The 26,892-nt window shown below is 49.5% G+C and overlaps 4 protein-coding genes across 4 annotated transcripts; 2 read left to right on the forward strand and 2 right to left on the reverse strand.

Moving 5' to 3' along the window:
* Positions 1-665: 665 nt before the first annotated feature.
* UHO2_04506 (uncharacterized protein) lies at positions 666-1,944 on the reverse strand (the record flags this gene model as incomplete). The annotated part of the gene is made up of 2 exons (XM_041558498.1): positions 666-1,534; positions 1,635-1,944. 2 exons carry the CDS (start codon positions 1,942-1,944, stop codon positions 666-668), a joined length of 1,179 nt encoding a protein of 392 aa, XP_041414432.1.
* A 3,412-nt stretch (positions 1,945-5,356) lies between these two features.
* UHO2_04507 (uncharacterized protein) lies at positions 5,357-7,426 on the reverse strand (the record flags this gene model as incomplete). The annotated part of the gene is made up of 1 exon (XM_041558499.1): positions 5,357-7,426. One exon carries the CDS (start codon positions 7,424-7,426, stop codon positions 5,357-5,359), a length of 2,070 nt encoding a protein of 689 aa, XP_041414433.1.
* A 2,214-nt stretch (positions 7,427-9,640) lies between these two features.
* UHO2_04508 (uncharacterized protein) lies at positions 9,641-11,203 on the forward strand (the record flags this gene model as incomplete). The annotated part of the gene is made up of 2 exons (XM_041558500.1): positions 9,641-11,044; positions 11,117-11,203. The coding sequence occupies 2 exons, from the start codon at positions 9,641-9,643 to the stop codon at positions 11,201-11,203; spliced, it is 1,491 nt and encodes a 496-aa protein (XP_041414434.1).
* Positions 11,204-20,184: 8,981 nt separating this feature from the next.
* UHO2_04509 (uncharacterized protein) lies at positions 20,185-20,604 on the forward strand (the record flags this gene model as incomplete). Its single annotated transcript, XM_041558501.1, has 1 exon — positions 20,185-20,604. The coding sequence occupies one exon, from the start codon at positions 20,185-20,187 to the stop codon at positions 20,602-20,604; it is 420 nt and encodes a 139-aa protein (XP_041414435.1).
* Between the last annotated feature and the right edge of the window lie 6,288 nt (positions 20,605-26,892).

The following is a 26,892-nucleotide window of genomic DNA, read 5'->3' on the forward strand; positions in this document are numbered from 1 at the left end:
GCAGCTGTCACATTGTTGCTATAGTTGACAACTGAACCCATGCTCAAGCCAAGTATATGAGCAACATCTTGGATGCTGGCACCATTTCCTTATCATCCCATTCTGTAGAGGAAGACAGCAAGCTGGAAATTTAGGCTTCTGGAGTTGCCTTTGGAGACCTTGTGATTGCTGATCTGCTTAAGGATGCAATCAAATGCTTCTGGCCACATTCTGACCATCCTGTAGAAGGCTTGTCTATCATTCTGATGGGAACTTGTCAAACAAGGAAAGAATGTTGTCTGAGGCCCTGTCTTTCTGCTGTGTGCTTTGGTCTGCAAGATACTGTGCACTGCATAGCTAAGCTGCAATGTGTCTGATGGTTGCAACAGTTGAAATCAAGTTGGTTTGCTGTGCAGCAGAGCAGGCAGATGGAATGGCAGGTGAGCTGGAAAGAAGGAGACTTGTCACTGTTGCAAGGGCTGACTGCTGACCACTGACTGAGAGTGGTCTGACTGTATCATGGCATGGTTATGGTTTGCAGTGTGAGGAATGACAAAGATACTGCTTCTGAAGAAATAGTAGTGTAAAGTTCCTCTCAGAGTAGCTTTACAGGATTGATGCAACTCTCTGCCAGATTTGCTCTTTGGTACTGCACACTTTATGGTAAAGCTACAAAAGCACACGCGTTAAACGGCCCTGCTACCGCCGTCAAAAGAATGGTCGAGATACCTGCTAGACAAGGAATGCGACATACTACCGCCCGTCTGATTGGATGAGCTTCCGCTAGCGAGGGCAGCTCGCAAGGAAGCAGCAGGATGTGCCGCTTTCTCTAGGATGGAGAGCAGAGAAGGCCTTCTCTTGGTTTCGCGTGCGCTACCGGTGGCTGATGCACTTGCAGTGTTGCCAGGAACGGCTGCCGAAACGGAAGTGAATCTTGCCTGCGCAGAGGCTGTTGATGTTGCAGCATAGTCCGAAGAGTCGTAGGATGGTCCCTCGGAAGGGAATGCGCCGAGACCGGGAGAGATGGCTGTAGGATATGCTGACGATGATGACATGGATTGAGAAGACGTGAGTGATGCTGGCGAGGCGACAGGCAAGGGAGGAGTGGCAAACGAAGCTGCATTGTTGCCAAGATTCGGGTTGCAGCTCGTCTTGAAGATAGATCCACCCTTTGATGTTGGCCCGGAGCGTGAGCCGGCTACTTTGGAAGCGTTGCTGGCTAAAAGCGTTTCGGATGAAGACTTGTTGTTAAGTGCTGATGAAGGAGTCGCTAGGTGAGAGCTCGAGACGTTGTTGCTGCCGCTGCTGCTGCAGCTAGACTGCTTGTTTCTGGATGCTGTGATGGGCGAAAGGGGAGCGGCGCTTCTACCTGAAGCGGCGTAACGGATGTAGGCAGCTGGGCCCAAGGTGACGTCTCCGCTGACCGTGTCTCGCGATTCGACCATACCAGCGAGGCCGTTGGAGCCGTATGCGGAGATCCAGGAGCGGATAAGATTGGCGCATTCGGTATGACCGTTGCCAAGAGCGAGAGCCTCAGGGAGGAGAGCCTCTTTGTCTGCTGCAGCCGGTCGCGCTCCTGCTTCGAGCAAAATGCGAACAATGTCGAGATGACCGTTGGCAGCGGCAAAAGTGGAGTGGTGTTGAGCCTTCCGCACCTGGACCACCGCTAGATCCTTTGGCCTTGAGACGGGGCGTGTTGACGTCGGTGCCGTGGAAGATGAGCATACGAACGCTTTGCTCGCTGCCACCAGAGCAGGCGGCATGCAAGGGCAAAATACCGTTGAGATTGCTGTTGGCGGGCTGACCATTCTCAAGGGCGAACTTGACTAGACCGATGTTGCCGCTAGCTGCGGCGTTGTGAAGTCCGAGATTGGGATGCATGCCTTCGGCATGGCTAGAGGAGCCACCAAGGCCACTCTGGCCGGTCGCCTTGAGGGCAGTGCGGGTGACAGCGCTACGTAGCATGTCGACGACGACAAGGGCAAGACAAACGGTAAGCTTTGTTTAGAGGAAATCAGATCTGGGCGACCTGAGTCGCAGTTGTGGCGTTGCCGGATATGGCTAGGAAGCGATCAGCTTTCACGATTGCAGGTCGAACATGCTTCAGGCGGGCAAAGGCGGAGTGGATGATGCGCAATATATTCGAGATGCAGATGCTGAGGTAGATCGATTGGCTGAGGGTCCCGACACTATCAGTGTCGATGATACCGGATGGGTGTGGAACGCGTCGAGTCACTTATTGTGTGATGATAGCAGTGAGCTTCGTAGAGGCAGAGAGGGTATCGGAGGTATCGTCGCTATTCAAGGCCAGTTCATTTGTAAGGTACACAAGCATGCGGACGATATGTTACGAGTTCTGCATCTATATAATTACTTGCGTACCCAGTCGGCTCATTCTGATTGCAATCCTGTGAAGCGTACAATGGTGTGCTATGCGTCATCCGAGTCTTGGTCGTTTGAGCAACGCATTTGGATCGATTGTCAGATTTATGACCGGTGCAGTTCAAGGTGAATACTCTTGCTGAAGTGGCGGTGGCGGTTGCTGCTGTTACTTCGACGGCGGTATTGGTAGCAGCTTGAATTCAAAGGTGACAAGATCTCTCCAATCGCCTTTCCTAGGGCCGTCGATCATCTTGACCACTTTACTCCTCGTCGAGACGCTCTGAAATTCGCACCGCTCCAACAGTTTCCAACAAGCCTCGTTCTCGGGCAAGCAGCTTGCCTGCACCGTCGAGTATCGCCAGTCTGTCTCGAGTGAAGCCAGCACTTGACAAAAGAATAAAGGAGGACGGATGTCGATGCTCAGCAATCGACGTCAATCCGAGCACATTACTGCTGCTATTAGGGCAGAAACACTATACTCAATTGACTAAAGGAAAGTGGTGAGAGCCTAGAGCTCTCAGCTTGATATATATACATCTTCGTGGCACATGCCGAATGTGGGAGTATCCTACTCAATGACGAAGCGTGACAACTAGCGGGACTAAGTTGTACTTGATCTCTGATCAGATTGGCTTTGCCCGATCTCTTCGGTATCAGCTTACGTCAACTTGCATCATCATATTGGATCGTTACCTTTGGCAGCACTGTCTTGACCAGGAATGTACCTACGCCTCTGCCCCTTTGCGTCTCCGCTACGATGACTTGCAGCTCTGCCATCCGTCCTTGCCTGACATCTTCTTCCTCCGCCAGTCCCACATCAGAGACAGCCTCATCTTCACTGTAGAATGGCTCCAGCTGCGGATTGCTGAAGATGAGGATCCAGCACGACTCCAAGAGATCGGGAGGAACGGTGCAGGTAACCCAATCGGGAATCGGGCAGGTACGATCTGAGAGAGAGATCAGATGCTATTGGGTCCCGCTCGTTGTCATACCCTGTTATTGAGGATGATACTCCCACATATGGGATGTGCCAGCATTTTGTATATATGTCAGGCAGAGAGCTCGAGGCTCTCGCCATGTTCTCTTTATCATGTCAATATAGTATAGTGTTTTGCTCTTTAGCTTGAACACCGTACTCAGACTGATATCTCCCGGTCTTCGTCATCGCTAAGTGTCACTCTCTCTTTATCATGGATAGGGATATGGTGCAGGTGCGAACTTGAGTTGGTGCATTTAGACACCAAGACATGAAGGTACGGAAGTGCTGTGGTGCAATGAGCTTTGGTGGATTTGAATGTGGGCCGGTGGGGTTGAATGTGAGCAGATGGCGAACCTCATCGTGGCACTCGAGGAAGTCGCACCTCGGTGTCACCGACCACGACGCAATGTTGCTGAAGTTCGATTTCAGACAAAGTGGGAAAATGAAGGCTCCGAGGAAGTGGCTGACCGAGATGCGCAACACACGCAAAGCTATCGCCACGCGTGGCCATGTAGAAGCAAAATTTTGTCCTTCTGGAAGGAGGGCTCAGAAGGTATAAGAAGACCCGCGTATCCCTGTCTCATTCGGGTCTCTCCCTCATCGACCTCTCCTTGCCACTTCGACCTCTCCTTGCCACTTCGACCTCTCCTTGCCACTTCGACCTCTCCTTGCCACTTCGACCTCTCGAGTAATGCTGGCAATGCGTCAAACCTTTCAGCAATGGATGGTGCTGCTATCAGCACTCGTCCTATTGCTTCTCCCAGCCCTACTTTGCCATGCAAGGCCGATGGACAGTGCTTCTTCTAGCTCTGGACCTCGAGCTGGAAGGGATTCTAAAATCAGGGAATATATGTATTACATTGGTCCCTATTTCGAGCTCGAAAAAGAAAGGCAACCCCTGACAAGGGATGCTTTGGATGAGCATTTCGGCACTCATACTCATTATCAGGGCGTGCCGGTGCTTGATGTAAGTAAAGTTCCTGCAGGCACAGTGAAGAACGCTCTGGTAAGCTACAAAAAGGTCTGGCTTTTTGGTACAACTCAAGGTCGAACAGATAACTCGTACGGACGGCTGTCTATAGACGAAGATGGAAGGTTGCAAAAAAGTAGGGACACTCATGAAAATGTTGGTCGGCATTTTGATCACGCGAAAAGAATCGGATTAATTTATGGTGAGAAAGCTCGGCACCTTATGCACGGGCGTCCGTTCGACAAACGAACAGTGAAAAGATGGTCATCTTATAGCGAGCCTTCATGGAGAAAGGTACAAAGGAGCGACAGGATTTTCGATCTGGAAAACTCAGAGCTCGCCGTACTGCGCAATCATCTCAACAATAACAACTACCTCAAAGCTTCTGGGCCACCTGAAAAAGGGCTTCTCGGCTTCAGGTTAAATCGAGAGGGCGAGGTGTCTATGGAAGAATTGGCTCGAATCCGTGTCTGAGCGTAGGCTCCTTGCGTCGGCTACTTGTGCTTCGAATATTCTCCACCCCCATTTGATATCTTTTGATTCGAATTTCATTCGTTTGCAGTGCGTCTCAACAGCTAATGAGAACTACCAGCCATCCCCATTCACCGCTGTCTGTCGTCGACTGTCTTGAATGCAATGCATCACATTCCTCATTCCTCATCCTTGCGATTTCAACTAGCCAGTCTCGTGTGAATATTGCATAGAGCACTTACTAACCTCGCCTTCTCGTACGAGATTCAAACTCGATCAGCTTCCTCACTGCAGCACGCATCGTCTTCGGCTTTGCGTAGTGCAGCAAAGCATGACATTGAGATTGCAAACAAGACAAGGTAAAATAAATGTAAAAGGCGATGCTGCTAGCACGACTCTACAGTAATCTAGCAAAAACCAAAAAAAAAAAAAAAAAAAAAAAAAAAAGACCAAAAACCAAAAAAAAGGTATCTTGAGTAACGCGTCCTCGTCGCCATTCACAGTGCAACCGGCACGAGCGCTATAGACAGAATAGACGATTGACAGTAAGACAAAAGCAGAGTTGAAGCTGGCATCTACTCTGTCCACTCATCCTCCTTGACCGTCGTTGTTGGTGCAGCAGCTGAGCTTGTGTCGCCTGGGAGGCAAGCAAGATCCTGAACTGACTCGCTCGCCGTCACCATTGTCTCGTCCCCCTGGCCTTGCAAGATGGATGGGTTCGGCGAGATGGATCCGCTCGCTTTCCTTCCACCTTCGCCCTGGTTATTAGCATTCTGGTTGCTGTTCAAGCTGCGTGGTGGGTTACCGCATCGATCCTTGCCGTACGAGACCTTGACATTCTGATAGTCAGGATGGCTCTTGATCCCTTCGATGCACTTGATCGCCGACTGAATGTTGGTAAAGTTGGCAAATGCACAGTTCTTCTCCCTCAAGCTGTTGACTGTTTCGATCTCGCCATATTGCGAAAAGTCATTGCGGATCTTGTCCTCGGTCAACAAGTCGGGATGGTCAATGTTGCCAATGTAGACATTACGCGATCCACCGGCATGCACTGCAAACTGGATCGCCGGACTGAGAGGACCAGAGTGTTTTCCCCATCCGATCTTGAGTCGACGGTTGTGAATCATGATGCCCGAGTAGGATGCCAGGTGGAAGAAGGCCAGTGCTGCATTAGGATCGACGAATGTGACAAAAGCAATGTGCTTTTCAGGGATGAAGCGAATGTTTTGCAAGATACCGCCGCGAATGTGGTTGCAGATCTCGGCTGTGGTAGTGTCGGGGTGGATGTTGCCAAGGTAGATGGTGCGATTGCCGAGCTGCTCCAATGCGGTGGCGTTGGCACCCATCATAGCAGCAGCGGGGCCAAAGACAGAACTGGCAGGAGACCGGCCATTGTCAGGCGCAGCGTTGGCACCAGCAAAGGCAGCAGTTGGGTATCCAAGAGAGGCTGCTGCCGCCAGACCCATAGCAGCGGCCTGGTTATTGTGTGCCTGGTTCTGCTGTTGGCTTTTGGGCACATATGCACATCGATCCTTACCGTAGCTGACACGCTTATTGGACCACGCTGGTTCGGTCGGCAGAGTAGCAACGACCTTCATGGCGGTCTGGATCGAGAGCAAGTGGATGAAGCCAATGTTCTTGTCGCGAACAATCTTGACCTGGTCAATGGGACCGAAGCGTGAGAGATCGTCTCGAAGCGATTGCTCGGAAGCAGACTCGTCGAGCTGACCGACGTAGACGTTGCGAGAAGCCTGGTTCTGCTGGACTGCCATCAAGACAGCAGGGTGGCATTGTGACGGCTTGCCCCAACCGATCTTGAGTTCCTGATTGTGTAGCGAAACCTTCTTGACACAGGCATCGGCGTGGAAGGCAGTGGCTGTGGCGCCATCGAGGAAGGAGATGAAGGCGCAGTTCTTTTCGGGCAAGATGCGCACGTTCTCGATCGGACCGAACTTGACAAGATTGAGCAATTCGTCGACGGAAGCGTCTGCAGGGAGATTGCCGACGTAGACGGTGCGGTTGAGAGGGTTGACCTGACGATGCATGGCGTTCAGCACACCGAGGTTAGGTAGAAAGCCAGATATATTGGCGAAGTTGGGGAACATGGCGGTGGCAGGGTTCAGGCCGGCACCGTTGGTGATGAGGAAGGGCGCTGAGCCAGCAGCGTCAAAGTTGAGGCCGTTTTGACCAAGCAAACCGGCATGGCCAAGGTTGCCAGAGAAGGAGCGGGTGCCGTCAGTGCCGTTGCCTGGCGGTTCGAGTCCACTGAGGCCTGCAAATGGCTGACCTTGAACTTGTGGTGAGGCAGCGTTGCCAAGAAAGGCGCCGTGAGCATGATGTGAGGCAGCTGGGAAGCCACCAAGAGACGGGTTGGCAAAGTTCTGCTGAGCGAGGCTGGGAATGTTGCCTTCGGAGACAAAGCGGGCCTTTTTAGCGCCGGCTTCGGGCATCTGCTGAGGGTTGGGGAGGGAGGAAAGGTGGCCGAGGCTGGCGTGTGCGACGAAGGACCGGGAGGGAGCGCGCTTCATCACTTCGAGCGGATCAAGTGGGAATGCCTGTTGGTGAGCGGGGTTGGATGCGGTGGGTGCTGCAAAACCATTCGAGGCAAACGAGTTGGGTGTCGGCAGTGCGTTCTCTTGGTTCATGGCCGTGGAGTGAATGAAAGAAGCTGAAAAAGCTCAATCGAGGCGGCAAGATGAGACCGCTGTCACTGGGACACCTGAAAATGCGGGGGGCGGGTCTAAGTATCGAGCTGCTAACCGGGAAGCGAGAGGTTGGACGTTCGATCCTAGCCTGTCGAAGATAGTTCGGACGCTGTAGAGGGCCTCTGCTGGGCTTGTGGAGGAGCTCAAAGTATGGACGAAGCAGGGTACTCGGTGAATGAGGGATTCGCAAGAGGGATTTGCAAGACGGCAAGGGTAATGGAGCAAAGACAGAATGAACTCGCCAAAGGTAGCCCTGAATCAACGGAGGCTCGCAACCAAGAGGAATTGCTGCGCGGAACGAAGAGGAAGGAGGAGTAAAGTCGAGCGGGCGAGATGTACACCGGCAGCAACGTTGCTAAACAGCAAAAGAAGTAAAAAGGCGGAGAAGGTCGGGCGAAGGGTGAAAGGTGAAAGGTGAAAGGTGAAGGGAGAAGGGAGAAGGGTGAAGGGTGAAAGGTGAAAGGTGAAGAACAAGAAGGTGGAAGTAAGAGATGGAGTAACTGAAGCCGAGTCGATGAGGACGAGTTGCGAGTTGAGCAGTGCGCAACTGAGCCGAGAGCGGAGAGAGGAAAGAGAGAGAGAAAGAGCCGCGCACACCAGTCCAGCAACACGAAAACCGATGACACTCTCACGCCTCTCTCTCGTGCGAATACTAGCCGCACGAGAATGCTCGATCGATATCTTCTCGCGCGAATACTCGTCGCGCAGGAAAGTTCGATAGCAATGTGCAAATCTTTGCTTGTACAGAAGCTACTCAAACTAGCTTCCCTTAGATGTCATCCTTCCTTCCTAAAATACATCTAGTTACAGTAAAAACGCATGACTGCTTAGTCATATTCTGACATTTCTGCAAACCTTGCTCAGCATCACTGTCATGGGCCTGGATGCTCAAGAAGCAGGAGGGTCACTGGTTCATATGGAAGGAGCACAGGTATCGAAGACCTAGTCGACACCAGTAGAGAGCATGGTCGTAGTGCAGTCTCCATGGAGACCATGGACTCCTATGGACTCACATGCAAAGGAGGGCCAAGCACAGCCACGAGGAGGACCAAGCTCAAGGAGCAGGCACAGCCACGAGGAGGACCAAGCTCAAGGAGCAGGCACAGCCACGAAGAGGACCAAGCTCAAGGAGCATGCAGATGGTTACCACTCAGGGGCTCGAGAGACAAGAGCCAAAGGAACTGTCACTGATCAAAGGAGGAGGAGCAGTGTCGAAGGAGTCGACACCAGGCCATGAGGAGGAGGAGCAGTGTCGAAGGAGTCGACATCAGGTCATGAGGAGGAGGAGCAGTGTCGAAGGAGTCGACACCAGGTCATGAGGAGGAGGAGCTGTGTCGACCAAGAGGCACAGGGGTGCCAAGCAGGAGAGGCCCCTGAGCAGTACTCGATGAAGAAGGTACTCTATGGAGAGAGAGCAGGAGCAGCATCGCTGGCGATGCTGAGAAGAGGTATATAACCATGCTTTCTCATCATCATAGGTCGAGTGGATCCTCATCCACTCTACTCACCATACAACTAGTCAATACTTTAGAAACACAAGTACTCATTAGTTACAGTCAGCATAGCAGCAATCTATCAAGGTTGCTCCTCATCGTAGTGTGTGTGTTGTATCACCACTACCTGACATCCGAAGGCGCCCATAGCAGGTTAGCAGTCCGGATATAGATAGAACCGAAGGCAGTAGTCCACTGCGGTCCGGGGATCACTTCAAAGCATCAAGTCAACACACTGGACACTCGTGTTGACGCCACCAACCTTATCACCAACACCATCAACCTCATTATCATTGACATCACCAATCTTATCATCAACACCATCAACCTCATTATCATTGACATCACCAATCTCATCACCAACACCATCAACCTCATCATCATCAACACCCACACCAGACCTTGGTGTCATCATAACATTGATATTGATCGTGCCGAGCTACCCCTGAACGGAGTGTCCACAGAGGTCAGCCGAAACCTATGATAGTATATACAACGAACGCCACCTGCTGTCACTGCACAACTTGATAGTCACCGATACCGAGACAATAGCTGTCACACAGTTTAATAGTCACCGAGTATCTCGACAGACCGACCTGGGTTTCAGGCGCGAGACCCCTGACATTAGAGTGGATCGTTCAAGCAGCTCCTCACGATCACCATGACGGACCCAGACCTCAACAATAAGCTCGATAGACTACTCACTCTATTGGAAGCTCAGCTAGAGCTTACTAGGCAGGGTCATCGAGAGGAACGACTACAACGAGCTCAGCTGGGTAGGGAGGATACGATGGACCTCTCTCACTCAGAAGACCAAGCAGGAGGAGGAGATGAGTCTATGATAGGAGACCCACATACTCCTACTCCAGCTCCACGACCAAGACGATCAGTCTCATTCAACCTGGATGAGCAGGAGGACATCAACTACGAGAAGTATGCTTCACCTACTGGGCCAAGATATGTCAAGACTAAGCTGGACCCCTACAGCAGGACTAGGACGGACCCTTACCCCCTGGACCACGAGGAGGATACCAGCATCATGGCAGAGCTTAACCGGTCAAAGCCCATCACCACCCCCTTTCCAAAGTTCAATCCCCGGGACATGGAGATCTTCATTCTAGAAGCCGAAGCATGGTTTAAGTTCAACCAGGTGTATGAGCAGTCTAGGATGATCAATCACATGGGTGCTCAACTGGAAGGGACAGCAAGAGAGTGGTGGACCTCCAAGCTCCGTATTGATAGAGCTAGAGAAGGAAGGTTGTTCAATGATTGGCACTACTTCACAGAGCGACTGTCAGAGCAGTTCAACCCACGCAATGCTAGGATGGAGGCATACAACAAGCTGTTGGCTCTCAGACTCACAAGTGATGCTCCTGGTGCTGCCACACGTCATGTAGAGCGGTTCAGAGACTTGGAAGGACAGGTCAACCTAGATGACAATGAGCTAGTGATTGATCTCTTCAGAGGTAGTCTCACTCGTAGCATACAGGAGAAGTTTGAGAGGAATCCACCTGGGAAGAGATGGGAGTGGTATCGAGAGGTCAAGGAGATCGATCGACAGAGGATGCTACTACAGCAGTCCTCGGCTAGACACTCACTTCCAAATGCCACGTCACCTCCACTAAGAACTGGGTCTCGGCCAAATCAAAGTTCAATCCCCACCCGACAACCCACTCAACCCTATCCAGCTCGATCACCATCACAAGCAACTACACAAGCAACTATACAAAACCTAAACCGACCCCTTCCTCATCATCCCACCCAACCCTCGAAGCAAGGAAGCCCTGCTCCATCAGGTATCAACACCTGTCATGTATGCAAGGGTATCGGCCATTGGGCCAGAGACTGCCCCAGCAGGAGGGTAAACCCTCTTAGCTCTCGACCCATGGGACCAAAGGTTATGGTCACCACAGCAGACCCCTTCGAGGAGGCCACCGACTCAGGAGATGGCCACACAGGCAGCACTGAGACGGGTGACCCCGAGGCCATGGACCTCAGCTCATACCAGCAACCCATGGACCCCGATCACGAGGAGGAGCACGATGATGATGACAACGAGGGAAACGTCAGTGGGGTGATGCACTGATGGCATGCATTGCTCTACAAACCTCCTCGCCATCACTCTGTATATATCAAGATTGTCAAGTATGTTTCTCTACCAGTGGAGGCAAAGCAGTACTGGAGCTCTCTGGAATGGTTCAAGACCATCCTGCTCGGATACTAGCTGATACCGGTGCTGGTTTGTCCATAGTCTCAGATTCTTTCATTAGTAAGTACCAAATACCCACAAAACCCATAAAAACAAGATCGATCCATGGTGTCACCGGGCACCAACTCTCCATCAATAGTTCTGCGAGCATGCAGGTATCTATTGGTACACACAATCTGGGTGTGGTCGAAGCTTCAGTGGCCGACACTGCGGACTATGACCTCATCCTGGGGTTCACTGAGCTACGGAGGCTCAAACCCACCATACAATGGGATACGGGCCAGCTGGAGTTCAAGACTCAGGAGCAGGACCGACCCCCTAGGAGACCCCCTGAAGCAGCAAGAGCAGGGGACCTAACCATGAGGAGACCAACCCTTCATGGTAACGAGTTTGTCTCAGCAGAGCGCATACTACGAGCAGCTCTGGAAGATGGACCCATAGGGTTCATGCTGTTAGAGGAGCCACCATCATCACTCCCGGCCTTTGGTTTTGTACCTACAGGCGCAGATAAAGGAGTCGAGATGGAGGTGGAGGTAGATAAGGTGGTGACGGCTGCAGACATACCAAAGCCATACCAACACCTGTGAGATGTGTTTGATGAGGTGGAAGCAGACAAGCTGCCCCATCATACCGAGCATGATCTCCACCTCGAGTTGATAGAAGGAGGGAAGCCACCTCAAGGGCCCCTATACCTTAAGGGACCCAAGGAGATGTCCGAGTTGAGGAGGTACTTGGATGAGAACCTCGAGAAGGGGTTCATAAGACCATCGAAGAGCCCGGCACGATCACCGGTGCTCTTCGTACCAAAGAAGGATGGAGGTCTCAGACTCTGTGTGGACTACAGAGGTCTCAACGAGATCACTGTCAAGAACAGGGCACCATTGCCCCTCATCGAGGAGCAGCTGTTCTTACTCAGGAAGGCAAGGATCTATACCAAGCTAGACCTTAGAGCAGCATACAACCTCATCCGGATTGCTAAAGGAGATGAATGGAAGACAGCTTTTGGCACTCAGTTGGGACTCTATGAGTACCTAGTGATGCCCTTTGGCCTAGCCAATGCTCCAGCTCACTTCCAGTCATTCATCAATGACATCTTCCGAGACATCATTGGGATATATGTGGTAGTATACCTAGATGACTTCCTGATCTTCAGTGACACTGAAGAGGTACATGTGAAGCATGTCACCGAGGTCCTCACTCACTTAAGGAACAACAGGCTCTTTGCTAAGCTGTCGAAGTGTGAGTTCCACACCAAGACAGTCGAGTTCCTGGGGTACATCATCAAGCCAACGGGCATAGAGATGGACCCAGAAAAGGTGCGCACTGTCAAGGAGTGGCCAATGCCAGAGTCAATCCATGACATCCAGAGGTTCCTGGGTTTTGCCAACTTCTATCGAAGGTTCATAGCCCACTTTGCTCGCATAGCCAAGCCCTTGACAGCACTGGTAAAGCCTATAGAACGGTTCAAGAAGTTCGAGCTACCAGAGGAGGCCCAACAGGCCTTCCACAAGCTCATCCAGGCCTTCACATCAGCAGGAGTGCTTCAGCACTTCGACTACCACCTTCCAACAAGGTTGGAGATTGATGCAAGTGACTTTGCTATAGCAGGAGTGCTCAAGCAGGAGCATGAAGGACGATGGCATCCAGTGGCCTTCTACTCTAGGAAGATGTCTTCTGCCGAGAAGAACTATGAGATCCATGATAAGGAGCTCCTAGCTGTGGTCGCCTGCCTCACTCAGTGGCGACACATGCTAGCTGGACTACCGAACCAACTGGTCATCCTCACTGACCATGAAGCCCTCAAGTACTTCAAGTCACAGAGACGCATCACAGGTCGACAAGCTCGATGGGCAATACTACTAGCAGACTTCGACTTCATATTGCAGTATCGACCAGGAGACAAAGGTGGTGAACCCGATGCTCTCACCAGAAGGACAGACATGCAACCAGCCGGTGAAGAGCAGGATCACAATGTGAGGCAACTACTGCCTCCTCGAGTGTTCAAGGAGACAGCAGACCATGACTCGCTCCTAGTGGCCCCCATGATCTCGATGGAGTCCATAGCATCAAAAGGTCTCAAAGACCTGGTCAAGATCTTCCAGCCTTTAGACCAAGAGCTACAGGAGATACATAGGAAGAAGCCTTTCGAACTCAAGGATGACCTATGGTACAGTGGAGGAAGGTTGGTTATCCCCAAGGTGATCATGCCAGGGAGGACCAACAACCGACACTCAAGGAGTGCCAAAGAGGTAGATGGACAGTCTCTCTCTGTAGAGCATCTGCGATTCATGGTGATGACCCAATGCCATGATGGTATCACTGCTGGACACGTAGGAAGAGATGCTACCATCAAGGCAGCTCAACGACATTACTGGTGGCCAAACATGACAGCTTGGATTGCAGACTATGTAGCAAGTTGTCCTGTATGTGCTAGGTACAAAGCTCCTCGTCATCGTCCATATGGTTTGCTACAGCCACTAGCAACCCCAGACAGGCCCTGGGGCTCCATATCCCTCGACTTCATTGAAGGACTACCACCATCAAAGAAGTATGACTCCAAGACCTATGACTCTATCCTAGTCATCGTCGACAGGTTAACCAAGTTTGCCATACTAGCTCCAACCCATAAGACAGTCACAGCCAAACAGACTGCAGTATTGCTATATGGACACATGGTTAGACTCTTCGGATATCCAGATCACATGGTCTCGGACCGAGGCAGGCAGTTCATATCAGGAGCATGGAAGGCATTTGCAGAGCAAATGGGTGTGAAGCACTCACTTAGCACGGCCTACCATCCTCAAACTGATGGTCAGACAGAGAGAGTCAATCAGGTCATAGAGCAATATCTCAGGATGTACTGCAACTATGAGCAGAATGACTGGGCCAACCTGCTGGACACTGCGGCCTTTGTATACAACAACACGGTCCACAACAGCATTGGTGTCTCACCATTCTTTGCATGCTATGGATGGAACCCCAAAGCTCATCCTGACATCCCTCAACGACTAGGAGTCAATGATCCAGGTCGCTTCGAGTACCTCATGGATGGAAAGGAGCGTTGCAAGTACCTCCAGGAGCAGATCAGAGAGGCACAACGTAGATCAGTAAACCAGTATAACAGGAAGCACAAGGACATCGAGTTTAAGGTGGGTGATATGGTCTATATCAACCGACGAAACTGGAAGACAAGGAGACCCACACCCAAGTTAGACACCCGGTTTGCAGGACCCTACCCAGTTCAGGAACGGGTAGGACGCCGAGCTTATCGAATCACATTGCCAGCAAACCTTAGGGTGCATGATGTGTTCCATGTCTCCATGCTCGAGCCAGCAAGAACAAGTTCTCTTCCTCAACGTGCTGAACAGCCCACCATACCATCACTTCCAGATGAGGACCTCGACTTCGAAGTAGAAGCACTCATCGACAAGCGTTCACACAATGGGACTACGGAGTACAAGGTGTTGTGGAGAGGGTACTCAGAGGAAGCTGCTTCATGGGAACCAGTAGAGAACCTCAACTGTCCCGACCTCATCCAGGAGTATGAGGTGTCGGAGGGGGGACGAGTGAGTAGACAGAGTGGAGAGAGGAGGAGAGAACAGGAGGAGTAGAGAGAGGAGGATGACGTTGAGAGAAGGAGGAAGGATGACGGGGACGATGTTGTCAAGGAAGAGGAGGAGTCAGCATGAACCAGACCAGAGCATGCCTCGACGGAGCTCGGCTCTTAAGAGGGGGGTAGTGTCATGGGCCTGGATGCTCAAGAAGCAGGAGGGTCACTGGTTCATATGGAAGGAGCACAGGTATCGAAGACCTAGTCGACACCAGTAGAGAGCATGGTCGTAGTGCAGTCTCCATGGAGACCATGGACTCCTATGGACTCACATGCAAAGGAGGGCCAAGCACAGCCACGAGGAGGACCAAGCTCAAGGAGCAGGCACAGCCACGAGGAGGACCAAGCTCAAGGAGCAGGCACAGCCACGAAGAGGACCAAGCTCAAGGAGCATGCAGATGGTTACCACTCAGGGGCTCGAGAGACAAGAGCCAAAGGAACTGTCACTGATCAAAGGAGGAGGAGCAGTGTCGAAGGAGTCGACACCAGGCCATGAGGAGGAGGAGCAGTGTCGAAGGAGTCGACATCAGGTCATGAGGAGGAGGAGCAGTGTCGAAGGAGTCGACACCAGGTCATGAGGAGGAGGAGCTGTGTCGACCAAGAGGCACAGGGGTGCCAAGCAGGAGAGGCCCCTGAGCAGTACTCGATGAAGAAGGTACTCTATGGAGAGAGAGCAGGAGCAGCATCGCTGGCGATGCTGAGAAGAGGTATATAACCATGCTTTCTCATCATCATAGGTCGAGTGGATCCTCATCCACTCTACTCACCATACAACTAGTCAATACTTTAGAAACACAAGTACTCATTAGTTACAGTCAGCATAGCAGCAATCTATCAAGGTTGCTCCTCATCGTAGTGTGTGTGTTGTATCACCACTACCTGACATCCGAAGGCGCCCATAGCAGGTTAGCAGTCCGGATATAGATAGAACCGAAGGCAGTAGTCCACTGCGGTCCGGGGATCACTTCAAAGCATCAAGTCAACACACTGGACACTCGTGTTGACGCCACCAACCTTATCACCAACACCATCAACCTCATTATCATTGACATCACCAATCTTATCATCAACACCATCAACCTCATTATCATCGACATCACCAATCTCATCACCAACACCATCAACCTCATCATCATCAACACCCACACCAGACCTTGGTGTCATCATAACATTGATATTGATCGTGCCGAGCTACCCCTGAACGGAGTGTCCACAGAGGTCAGCCGAAACCTATGATAGTATATACAACGAACGCCACCTGCTGTCACTGCACAACTTGATAGTCACCGATACCGAGACAATAGCTGTCACACAGTTTAATAGTCACCGAGTATCTCGACAGACCGACCTGGGTTTCAGGCGCGAGACCCCTGACAATCACCACCTGTCAACTCCCACCAACATCCAACACCACCCACCAATGACCCCTATCTCATTCAACAAGCATGTATTCATATGTGGCACCTCACCTTCACATACTGACTGTAGAGGCATATATACTCTTGACATTACTGTGCTTAGTTCTCACAAAATGAAAACAATTTACTGCTTGCTATCTTGACCCAACCATGTTTCCTTAACAGATTAAGAGACTGAACACCCTACTGATTGAACATTGCTCTGCTTCACCATGCTGTCCAACCCATATCCTCACCCACCTCTGCTGCCCAAAGAAAGGGCCTGCCTCTGCCAAATCCATCAAACCAACATGCCCCCATGCATCCATGACTCCAACACTGGAAGCAGTGATCTATCTGATGGACCACACAAAGAAATGCCCCTTGCTGCACCATGTAAGCAAATGCTGATTGGTATGGAAACCTATGTGTGCTATGACTCCAATGATGACAACAATGATGGCAATGAAATGCATTACAACATTGATACTATCTCCAACCTCAACCCCAAAGTGCTTAAAGGCATGCTCATCAAGCTCACCAAGCACAACAAAGCAAAGAATGCCAATGCATACAAGAAACCTTCATGCTGCTCCAACTTCCACCAAAGACTCTCATGCACTCATGACACCCTCAAGGAGGTGCCAAAGCTCACAACTAAGAATTGGTATGCCTGGAACCCCTGGTTCAGAGGGATCCTATCCAACTGGCCAGCAGCCATGAAGCATCTTGACAGCATTGTGGCTCCTGGATACAAAAACCACAATCACACCCTTGATGGCAAGTTATGCACTATCCTCCAGAGCAGTGCCTTACTTGCTGGAAACAAAAATGTTAACTACCTTTTCATATGACCCACCAACTCAGAGCCCTGGAGCCTACAAAGCCTCTATGGCTGATTGAAGAAAGATCTCACAAAGATGGAGAAGATTGCTGAGTTGACCCTACTCAATGAAGTCAGGAAGATTCACATGTTTCAGGCCAACATCTGCAAGCCTGGTGTTTGCATAGTGTGGCACAAAGCACTTCATAATCTGATGCTATTCTGGTGTCTTCGAGGGTGATAACACAGTGGTGGTAAGGGGTGACATACTTGGCCTGATCAATGAGTGTCTTGACTTTGAGGATTTTGGGAAGGGTGTGACCCATGGATTCAGCCTTGGCCCAGTGCTCGTTGATGTCCATGATGAGACAGCTTGACTGCTTGGACAGATCATAGGACCAGCAACATCAAGATGGCTCAAGCAAACTTAACCAACAGGCAAGTCCAAAATGAAGAAGCATACTGCTGTGGTAAACCTGGACCTGATGGGATCTGACATTGCTACCACTGCAATGCCAAGAACCACATATCCAGGTATTGCCCAAAGAAAGTCCAAGAGGGAACACCCACAAAGGACCCCACCTCAAATCAGACACCTGCATAGGACACCTGGTGCACCATCACATCTGCTTACCATGTCTCCCTGGATCATCAGTCCACAAATTGGATTGTAGACTCAGGAGCAACTGATCATGTTACAAACAATGAATCAAATTTCATTTCCCCCACTCCTTGCACTGGTTTTGTGAAGACTGCCAGTGGGATGAGAATTTGCATCATAGCAATCAGACAGGTCATGCTGAATGTGAACAGCCATGAAGTACCTTTGAACAATGTACTCTATGTTCCAGACTCAAATGCAAATCTGATCTTGGTTAAGGCATTAACAAATGATGGTGCATGTGTGATCTTCGATTCTGAATGTGCAATGCTGGAACTCTCAAATGGCACAATGGTTACCAGCAACCTAAACCCCCACACAAGACACTATGAAATCCTCAAACCCAGGTATGAAGCACTAATGGTACATCCAGATGATGGACTATCTGAATTGCCTGAGATGCTTGATGATGCAGCAAAAGCCGAGAAGCACTTTTTCACCCTGAACTTCATGCATGAACAGTGCAGTCACCCAGGCTGGAACAAGTCAAGAGTCATAGAGAAGCTATACAAGGTCAAGCTCCCAGACTGCAAATGTCAAGACTGCATGGCCAGAAAGTCAAGCAAAGCCCAAATGGGCAAAGGTAGCAGCATATGCACCAAGGACCTGTTGGAGCTAGTACACATCAACCTGACTACACACCTGTTGACAAAGACAGAGTTCACATGCCTACTGGTGGCAGTAGATGATGCCTCAAGCTTCACCTATGTCAAACCACTCCAAATGAAATCAGATGCCCTGTGTGTCTTAAGAGAGTAGATACATTATGCTGAGATACAAACAGGCCATAAACTCAAAGCCCTCCACTTGGATAATGGTGGTGAATGGGTCTCCACAACAGCTACTGGCTGGCAGAACAAAGCAGGTTTCTGCTGGCAGAAGACCTTGGCATACACCAGTGAACAGAATGGTAAAGCGGAACACACCATCAGAATGATCCACAAAATGATGATTACAATGATGTGCACTCACTGTTTGCCACAGACATTCTGGCCCTTTGCAGCTGAGGCTGCTGTGTTTACAAAGAATGTGCTGCCAAATATGAACAACCAGATTCCCTATCACATTTTCTATGGTAAGGACTTGCAGAAGCCTTTCACACTACTCCAGACCTTCGGGTGCCTGGCCTGGGTCAACATACCAAAAGCAAAGTGTAAGAAGCTGGATGAACCAGTCATCCCTGCCATCTTCGTCAGATATGACAAAGAGTGTCATGGGCCTGGATGCGCAGAAAGCAAGAAGACCCATCAAGTCATATGAAGGGAGTGCAGGAATCGAGGGATCAGGCAAATCATGGGACTTGTGGTGGAGCTCACTGAGATCTGTAGGAGACACAGCTCTAAGACAGATCTTGCCTAGATTGGCACAAGCAATGACAGTATCACAAATTCCACCCAGATCTGTAGCAAACAGGATCATATGACATGTTCCACAGAGATCAGTAGCAAGGGTGATTGTATGACAGTTTCAGTAGGGATTAGAGACAAGGGCAGTTGAGGTTGCCACCAGATGAGGTAGGGGCCTTACACAATGATGAGATCAGCACAGGAAGATGGGTGCTGAAGTTAGGAGGCAGATGAAGGAGAGGGACATGCATTGTCATTAGGATGAAGTGGGGCAGCCCCTATCAGCGATGAGATGATGCTGGTCCCCCTCGTCTCAGGAGCAGGAGGAGTAGGGACCAGCTGGGGGGGGGGGGGGGGAGCATTGGTAGAGACTGCTACCATAGTACTCAACAGAGAAGGTACCCTCTGGAGAGAGAGCTGAAGCAGAGTCGCTGGTGACAATGCAAGAACAAATATAAAGTGTGCCCCCTTGTCATCAGTGGTCAAGTGGATCCTCATCCACTCTACACCATACATAACTAGTTATCACTTCAGCATAAGTATATATTAGTTTCAGTCAGCATAGTCACAATTAAGTAGATTGCTTCCATTGTAGCATGTGTGTTGTATCACTGCTCACTGATGTCCAAAGGCAGTTCATAGCAAACCAGTGGTCTGGATAAAGATAGAACCAAAGGCAGTCATCCACTGTGGTCTGGGGATCACCTTAAGTGTACAGTCAACACACTGGACACTCGTGTCGGTGCCACCAATCACATTGCTCACACCAGACCTTGGTGTCAGTATCAGTACATTCAGTTATTGATTGTGCTGAGCTACCTCTGAATGGAGTGTCCACAGCAGTTAGTCAAAACCTGCCATAGCAAAACCATTACTGCATCTTCAGGCAAGAAAAGTAATAGAGACATCTCTACTACATATCTCAGCAAAAATCGTAATACCACAAGCATTGTTGCATATCTCAACAGGATTTGTAACAGACGTGTTTCTATTACAGGTATCAGGTTTTGGGCACACAACCTCTGACAAAGAGCACAAAGGATGGAAGTTCTTAGCCCCCAAACACAACCCACCAAGCTTCTGGTCCAACTCAGTACATTTCCTACAGGACAAATCATGATGTGATTATGAGGATACAGCTCTAATTCAGGACACCAACATGTTACACTACAAGGACATGACCGATATTGCAAACCTAGGTTACAATGATATCAATGAGCATGGTGAGGAGCTCCAACAGCCTATTGATGACATATACCAGCCACTTTCGGCACTGGACACAACATTTGTGGGGGACATCATAGTCCCTGGATCCACAGACTCAGCTTTCGAATACCCTACCAATACAGATGACGAGTTTCCACCTGCAGCAGAAATGCATTGCTTCCAAGAAAAACTTTGCCACAGCAGCAGACTGGCAGATATAGGACCCCTCCCAGCCTACAATGCTGAGGCACATATGACCATTGCCACAAACCTCAAACTTTTGATCAAGGAGGTGCTGGCAGGACCTGACCAAATACACTGGCAGGAGGCTATCAAGGCCAAAATGGATGGCTTGGAAAGCATGCAGATCTGAGAAACCATAGACAGACTGGAGGGAGCAACCCTTGTAGATTTGAAGCTGGTATTGCAGGTAAAAATGGATGCTAATAACATCCCCTACAAATTCAAGGCCAGGTTCTGTGCATGTGGCTTCTCACAGAGAGAAGGGATTGACTATGATGAGATCTTCACCCCAGTTGTCCCTAAAGACACAATCCAAATGTTACTCACCATTGTCAGGGGTCTCGCGCCTGAAACCCAGGTCGGTCTGTCGAGATACTCGGTGACTATTAAACTGTGTGACAGCTATTGTCTCGGTATCGGTGACTATCAAGTTGTGCAGTGACAACAGGTGGCGTTTGTTGTATATACTATCGTAGGTTTCGGCTGACCTCTGTGGACACTCCGTTCAGGGGTAGCTCGGCACGATCAATATCAATGTTATGATGACACCAAGGTCTGGTGTGGGTGTTGATGATGATGAGGTTGATGGTGTTGGTGATGAGATTGGTGATGTCGATGATAATGAGGTTGATGGTGTTGATGATAAGGTTGGTGGCGTCAACACGAGTGTCCAGTGTGTTGACTTGATGCTTTGAAGTGATCCCCGGACCGCAGTGGACTACTGCCTTCGGTTCTATCTATATCCGGACCGCTAACCTGCTATGGGCGCCTTCGGACGTCAGGTAGTGGTGATACAACACACACACTACGATGAGGAGCAACCTTGATGGATTGCTGCTATGCTGACTGTAACTAATGAGTACTTGTGTTTCTAAAGTATTGACTAGTTGTATGGTGAGTAGAGTGGATGGGGATCCACTCGACCTATGATGATGAGAAAGCATGGTTATATACCTCTTCACAGCATCGCCAGCGATGCTGCTCCTGCTCTCTCTCCAGAGAGTACTTTCTTCATCGAGTACTGCTCAGGGGCCTCTCCTGCTTGGCACCCCTGTGCCTCTTGAGTGGTGTCGACTCCTTCGACACTGCTCCTCCTCCTCATGACCTGTGTCGACTCCTTCGACACTGCTCCTCCTCCTCATGACCTGTGTCGACTTCCTGTCTCTCGAGCCCCTGAGTGGTAACCATCTGAGCTTGGTCCTCCTCATGGCTGCGCCTGCTCTTTGAGCTTGGTCCTCCTCGTGGCTGTGCCTGGTCCTCCTCGCATATGGGCTCAGTGCTCCTTTGCATGTGAATCCATAGGAGTCCATGGTCTCCATGGAGACTGCACTGCGACCATGCTCTCTACTGGTATCGGCTAGGTCTTCGATACCTGTGCTCCGTCCATATGAACCAGTGACCCTCCTGCTTCTTGAGCATCCAGGCCCATGACAACCATCATGGCCAAATTTGATTGGGAGATTGACTTGATCAACATCACCCAAGCATATCTGAACACCAACTTGCATCACCACATCTACCTTAAACTGCCAGAGGGTGCAGAGGTCCCAGCTGGCAAGGTATACAAGCTTGTCAAGAGCTTATATGGGCTCAAACAATCAGTCAGGGAATGGCATCAAGAACTGGATGCACATCTACAGTGCTTGGGTTTCTTCCCACTCCTCAATGTACCTTGCATATACCTACAAGGCTCAGGCAAAACATGGGCAATCATTGCAGTATATGTCAATGACATGCTCATCATCTCCCTGTGCAGGACCCAGATCACCCAGATCAAGAAGGCAATTGTCAGAAAATGGAAGATAACTGACAAAGGACTGGCAATGGAGTTCCTCAAGATCAAGATCACTCCAGACCAGAAGAGGAGAACTATCGATTTGGACCAGCACACATACATCAAAGAGATTGTTGAGGAATGGATCATGCTGCAGGAGAAAATGTGGACACCCATGACTCACACTCCTCCAACACCTCCTCCAGATTTTGAGGCTGATAGAGACATCAAGACTAGGTATCTGATCCTTGTCAGCAAGCTGTTATGGGTAGTGGCCACAGTCCAGCTGGATATTTCTTTCACTGCCAATACCCTGGCCCAACACATGTCCAAACCAACTGAGGATGTGATGCAAGCAGCCCTCCAAGTCATAAAGTACCTTAACCAGACATGCAGCAAGGTCTTGCAAATTGGGGGTGAAGAAAGGAACAACCTGGCCTTTGCAGCATACACCAACTCCAACTGGGCCATGGACCCCCACACCAATTGGCAGAGCACATCCAGATCAATCATTAAGGTTTTTGGCAGCCTGGTGACCTGGAACTCACATGTCTTGTCCAGAAATGTGTGTTGAACTTGGCCATGGAAGCCAAGTATGTCACTGGGTCAGCAGCAGCATGCAAAGCCCTCTTCCACCAACATCTGCTGTGTGGCCTTGGTTTTGGGGATCACATACTGGTGGTCCTCATGGACAATACAGGATGTGTCCAGGTTGTGAAGGACCAGGCCCTCCACTCAAAGCTCAAACACATTGACATGAAATACCACCTCATCCAACATCATGTCTTAGAAGGCAACATAGCAATGTGATATGTTTGAACAGACAACAACATTGCAGATTACCTCATGAAACCAGTATTGCAACAGCTGCTCATGTGCACTTGACAACATCTTGGCATGGCTAACCTCAACTCCTCAGATCCCTCAGTTTGCAAGGGGGACAGTAAAAATGCATGACTGCTTAGTCATATTCTGACATTTCCACAAACCTCACTCAGCATCACCACCTGTCAACTCCCACCAATGTCTGACACCACCCACCAATGACCCCTATCTCATTCAAAAAGCATGTAGTCATACATGGCACCTCACCTTCACATACTGACTGTAGAAGCATATATACTCTTGACATTACTGTGCTTAGTTCTCATGAAATGAAAATGATTTGCTGCTTGCTATCTTGACCCAACCATGTTTCCCTAACAGTTACACCATTACACCGTGCATACAGCTTGCGCACGTGATATCGTAACAGACACACTCCAAAAAAAATAAAAAAATATAAAATAAAATAAAATAAAGACATGCAGAGCTGTGCTGAACTGTGCTGAACTGTGCTGTGCTGAGCTATTTGCTGTGCTATTTGCTGTGCTATTTGCTGTGCTGTGAACAGGCAGTTGATTCAGTCTAGCCAGAATTGGCTCCTCTTGGACGCAAGAAGCATGCTGCTGTAGCTGCCTTTCAGTTGAGGGAGACGTAACAATGGTTGGAGATGTGTCAGAACTGAACAGAGCCTATGGGGTCTGCAGAGGGCAAGTAACTATTGATGATACGAAACCACATGTTGGTGGCTATGCATGTGGGATGCATAGGTGTTACCATGACAACTTAGGAGCAATGTGAAGAGTAAAATAGTCATAGATTGGCACAGGCTGAAGGTGACTGCCAAGCATGCACATATATATATGCTTATGTAAATAGCACTCAAAAATGACTTAGTAGTAACTTAGTGCCAAAATTCTCAACTGATTAAGAGTCTGAAGCTCAGCAGCTTCAAGGCACTTTGCCATCAAGATGCCAACCAGAGTAGACAGCATAGCTCTGCTTGAATGCACCATGCAAATGATCAGAGAGGTTCACACCAACTGGAATGAAGACCAAATCTTGGAGCATGCCTTCTCTATGATGAACCTCCAACCAAATGCCAGCCAAGTCAAAAAGATCCCTAAGTCAGTACTCAGCATTGTATTGCAGATCGTCAAGCTCAATGAGAACAACTGGGCCATCTGGGAGCCCATGTTTATGGACTGCATACATCCCATCAAGAATGCAAAACAGATCCTTACCAGGGAAATATCTAGCAACCACATGGACTATGATGAAGAACTAAACAGTCACCTGTTAGGCCTCATCCTGTCATCATGCAACCACAGTCCTGAGAGCAGTATTCATACATACACCATTCGAGAACAAGGCAAAGAGGAACAACTTGGCTCTACACTGTACAAGAAGCTCAAAGCAGTGCTCACAATCAATGATGAAGTCAAACTTTCTGCAATTCATGACTGAGTGCATGAGATCAAGCTAGTCCACTGAAATGTCATCAACCTTGGAAAGGAACTAGATCGAATTTGGAATGATGCTGCAAGACTGGGCAGTTGCATGGATGAAAAGCTCAAGAAGTCCACCTTGTACTGTTGTGTCAAAGATGACTGGCTCTATACTCAGACAGTAGACTCCCTTAAAGCTGCACAGCTGGGCTGTAGCTATGAATATGCCTACCATGCACTTGCCAAGAAACATCAAGAAGCTAAACTCTCTGGCCATATCTGAGCTGCAACCAGACTCACTGGCAACAAGAACATAACCAACCAAGCCAGCAGACCTGGCCAAATCCTAAACCAAGAAGGCTACAACAGAGGCAGATGTGATCCCACAAACCCTAACAAGCCAGCTAAGTGTTACAAATGCAGGCAACCAGGCCATATTGCAATCAACTGCACCAGCAGCCAGGAACAAGCCCCAACACAGCAGAAGTAGGAACTCAGGTGCACTCTGTTCATCAGTAATGCAACCACTCATAAACCCAACAACACATGGGTCCTTGACTCCAGTGCTATGCATCACATGGTATGTGATGAAAGCAAACTCATTGCCCTGACAGCAAAACAAGGACTCATAGACACTGCTGGGCAAGAATGATTACAGGTCCAGGCAATAGGAGATGCAACCTTGCAAGTTGGAAATGTTAAAATACCCCTCACAGATGTACTTTACATTCCCAATCTTAGCAAGAATCTATTGTCTGTTCCAGCATTAACCAAAGATGGTGCATGAGTGATATTTGAAGAATCTGGAGCTACAATCCTCCAACATGATGGAAGCATGGTCAAGAGCAAGACCAACCAGTGTAAGAAAAGATGGGAGATTCATGGTGACTCCCTAGCAGCCCAGCTCAATGACCCTCTTGAGGGCATTGATATTAACACAACCCCAGCAAGGCCTGCAAGCCACACAATAAGCAAACTATGGCATGAATGATTCGGCCACCCTGGCAGAAACAAAACCAAGCAAATCCAGGCTCATTACTTGGGAAAGGATACACAGCTCAAGCACAACACAAGAGACTGCAACTGTTGCAGTCAAGCAAAACAAACACACACAAGAATGGCAAGCAGCAAAACAGAATGAGCACAGGAGCCACTAGAGTTGATACACATTGACTTAATGACAGACTTACAAGGACATCCAAATTATCACCATGCACTGGTAGTCATCAACAATGCCTCATCCTATGTGTATGTGAAACTGCTCCTAAGCAAAGCAGAAGTGTTCCCCACCCTAAAAGCATGGACCAAAACAGTGGAGATAGCAACAGATTGCACATTAAAGTGTATTCACAGCGATAACAGAATGGAATGGTCAAGCTTAGCAGCAGAGGAGTGGAAGCAGGAGGCAGGGTTTAAGTGGCAGAAAACCACCTTGTATGTCAGCATACAGAATGGGAGAGCAGAGTGCACCATCAGATCACTCCAAGAGAAGATGTGTGCAATGCTTGTCCAAAGATTGGTGCCAAAAGGGCTATGGCCCTATGCCATTATGGCTGCTGGACATGTACTTAACTTGACACCCTCAGTGAATGCAAATAGGATCCCATATGAAGATTTTCATCACACAATGGCTCATGGTCTGGTTAAGCAACTGCACATCTTTGGCTACCTTGCATGGGTCCACCTCCCAAAAAAGGACCATGCAGGCAAACATGGTGTGAGAGCAATACCTGGAATCATGGTCGGCTATGATGATTAACACAAGGGTTGGAAATTCTTCACTCCAGACCACATGCTGTCCATCCGGTGGAGCAATTCAGCTACATTCCACAAACATAAAGGTTGGCATGATTGACCCAAAGTACAAAGCCTGCTGCAGATTGGGTTTGAGAGCCTCGAAGCAGAAAGTGCCAAACCAGAGGCAAACAACCTCAAACTTGAACCAGAAATTGAAGAGCTTGACATGCAAGACTCACTCCAACATGCACCCATCAGACAACCAATCAAATATACTGAAGACAACCAATCAGAGATAGCAGTTGAAGACATGATTGGGGGAGTGAACACCACCACCCTAAATCTCACACCAATGATGAAAGAAGCACTTGCCAGTGAAGATGCACAGCAATGGCAAGAAGCCATATGCAAGGAGTTGGACAGACTGGAGGCCATGGGAACTTGGGAGGTCATGGATGTACCACCAAACACCAGGCTCATAGACTCCAAAATTGTCTTACACCTCAAACTGGATGCAGATGGCATACCCATCCAACACAAAGCAAGATTAGTCACACGAGGTTTCATGCAATGAGAGGGTGTCAACTTCAAAGAAACCTTTGCACCAGTGGCACTGCTTAGTGTGATAAGAGCACTA

This window comes from Ustilago hordei (genome assembly GCF_900519145.1).
Source record: "Ustilago hordei strain Uho2 genome assembly, contig: UHO2_contig_09, whole genome shotgun sequence".
Classification (NCBI taxonomy): domain Eukaryota; kingdom Fungi; phylum Basidiomycota; class Ustilaginomycetes; order Ustilaginales; family Ustilaginaceae; genus Ustilago; species Ustilago hordei.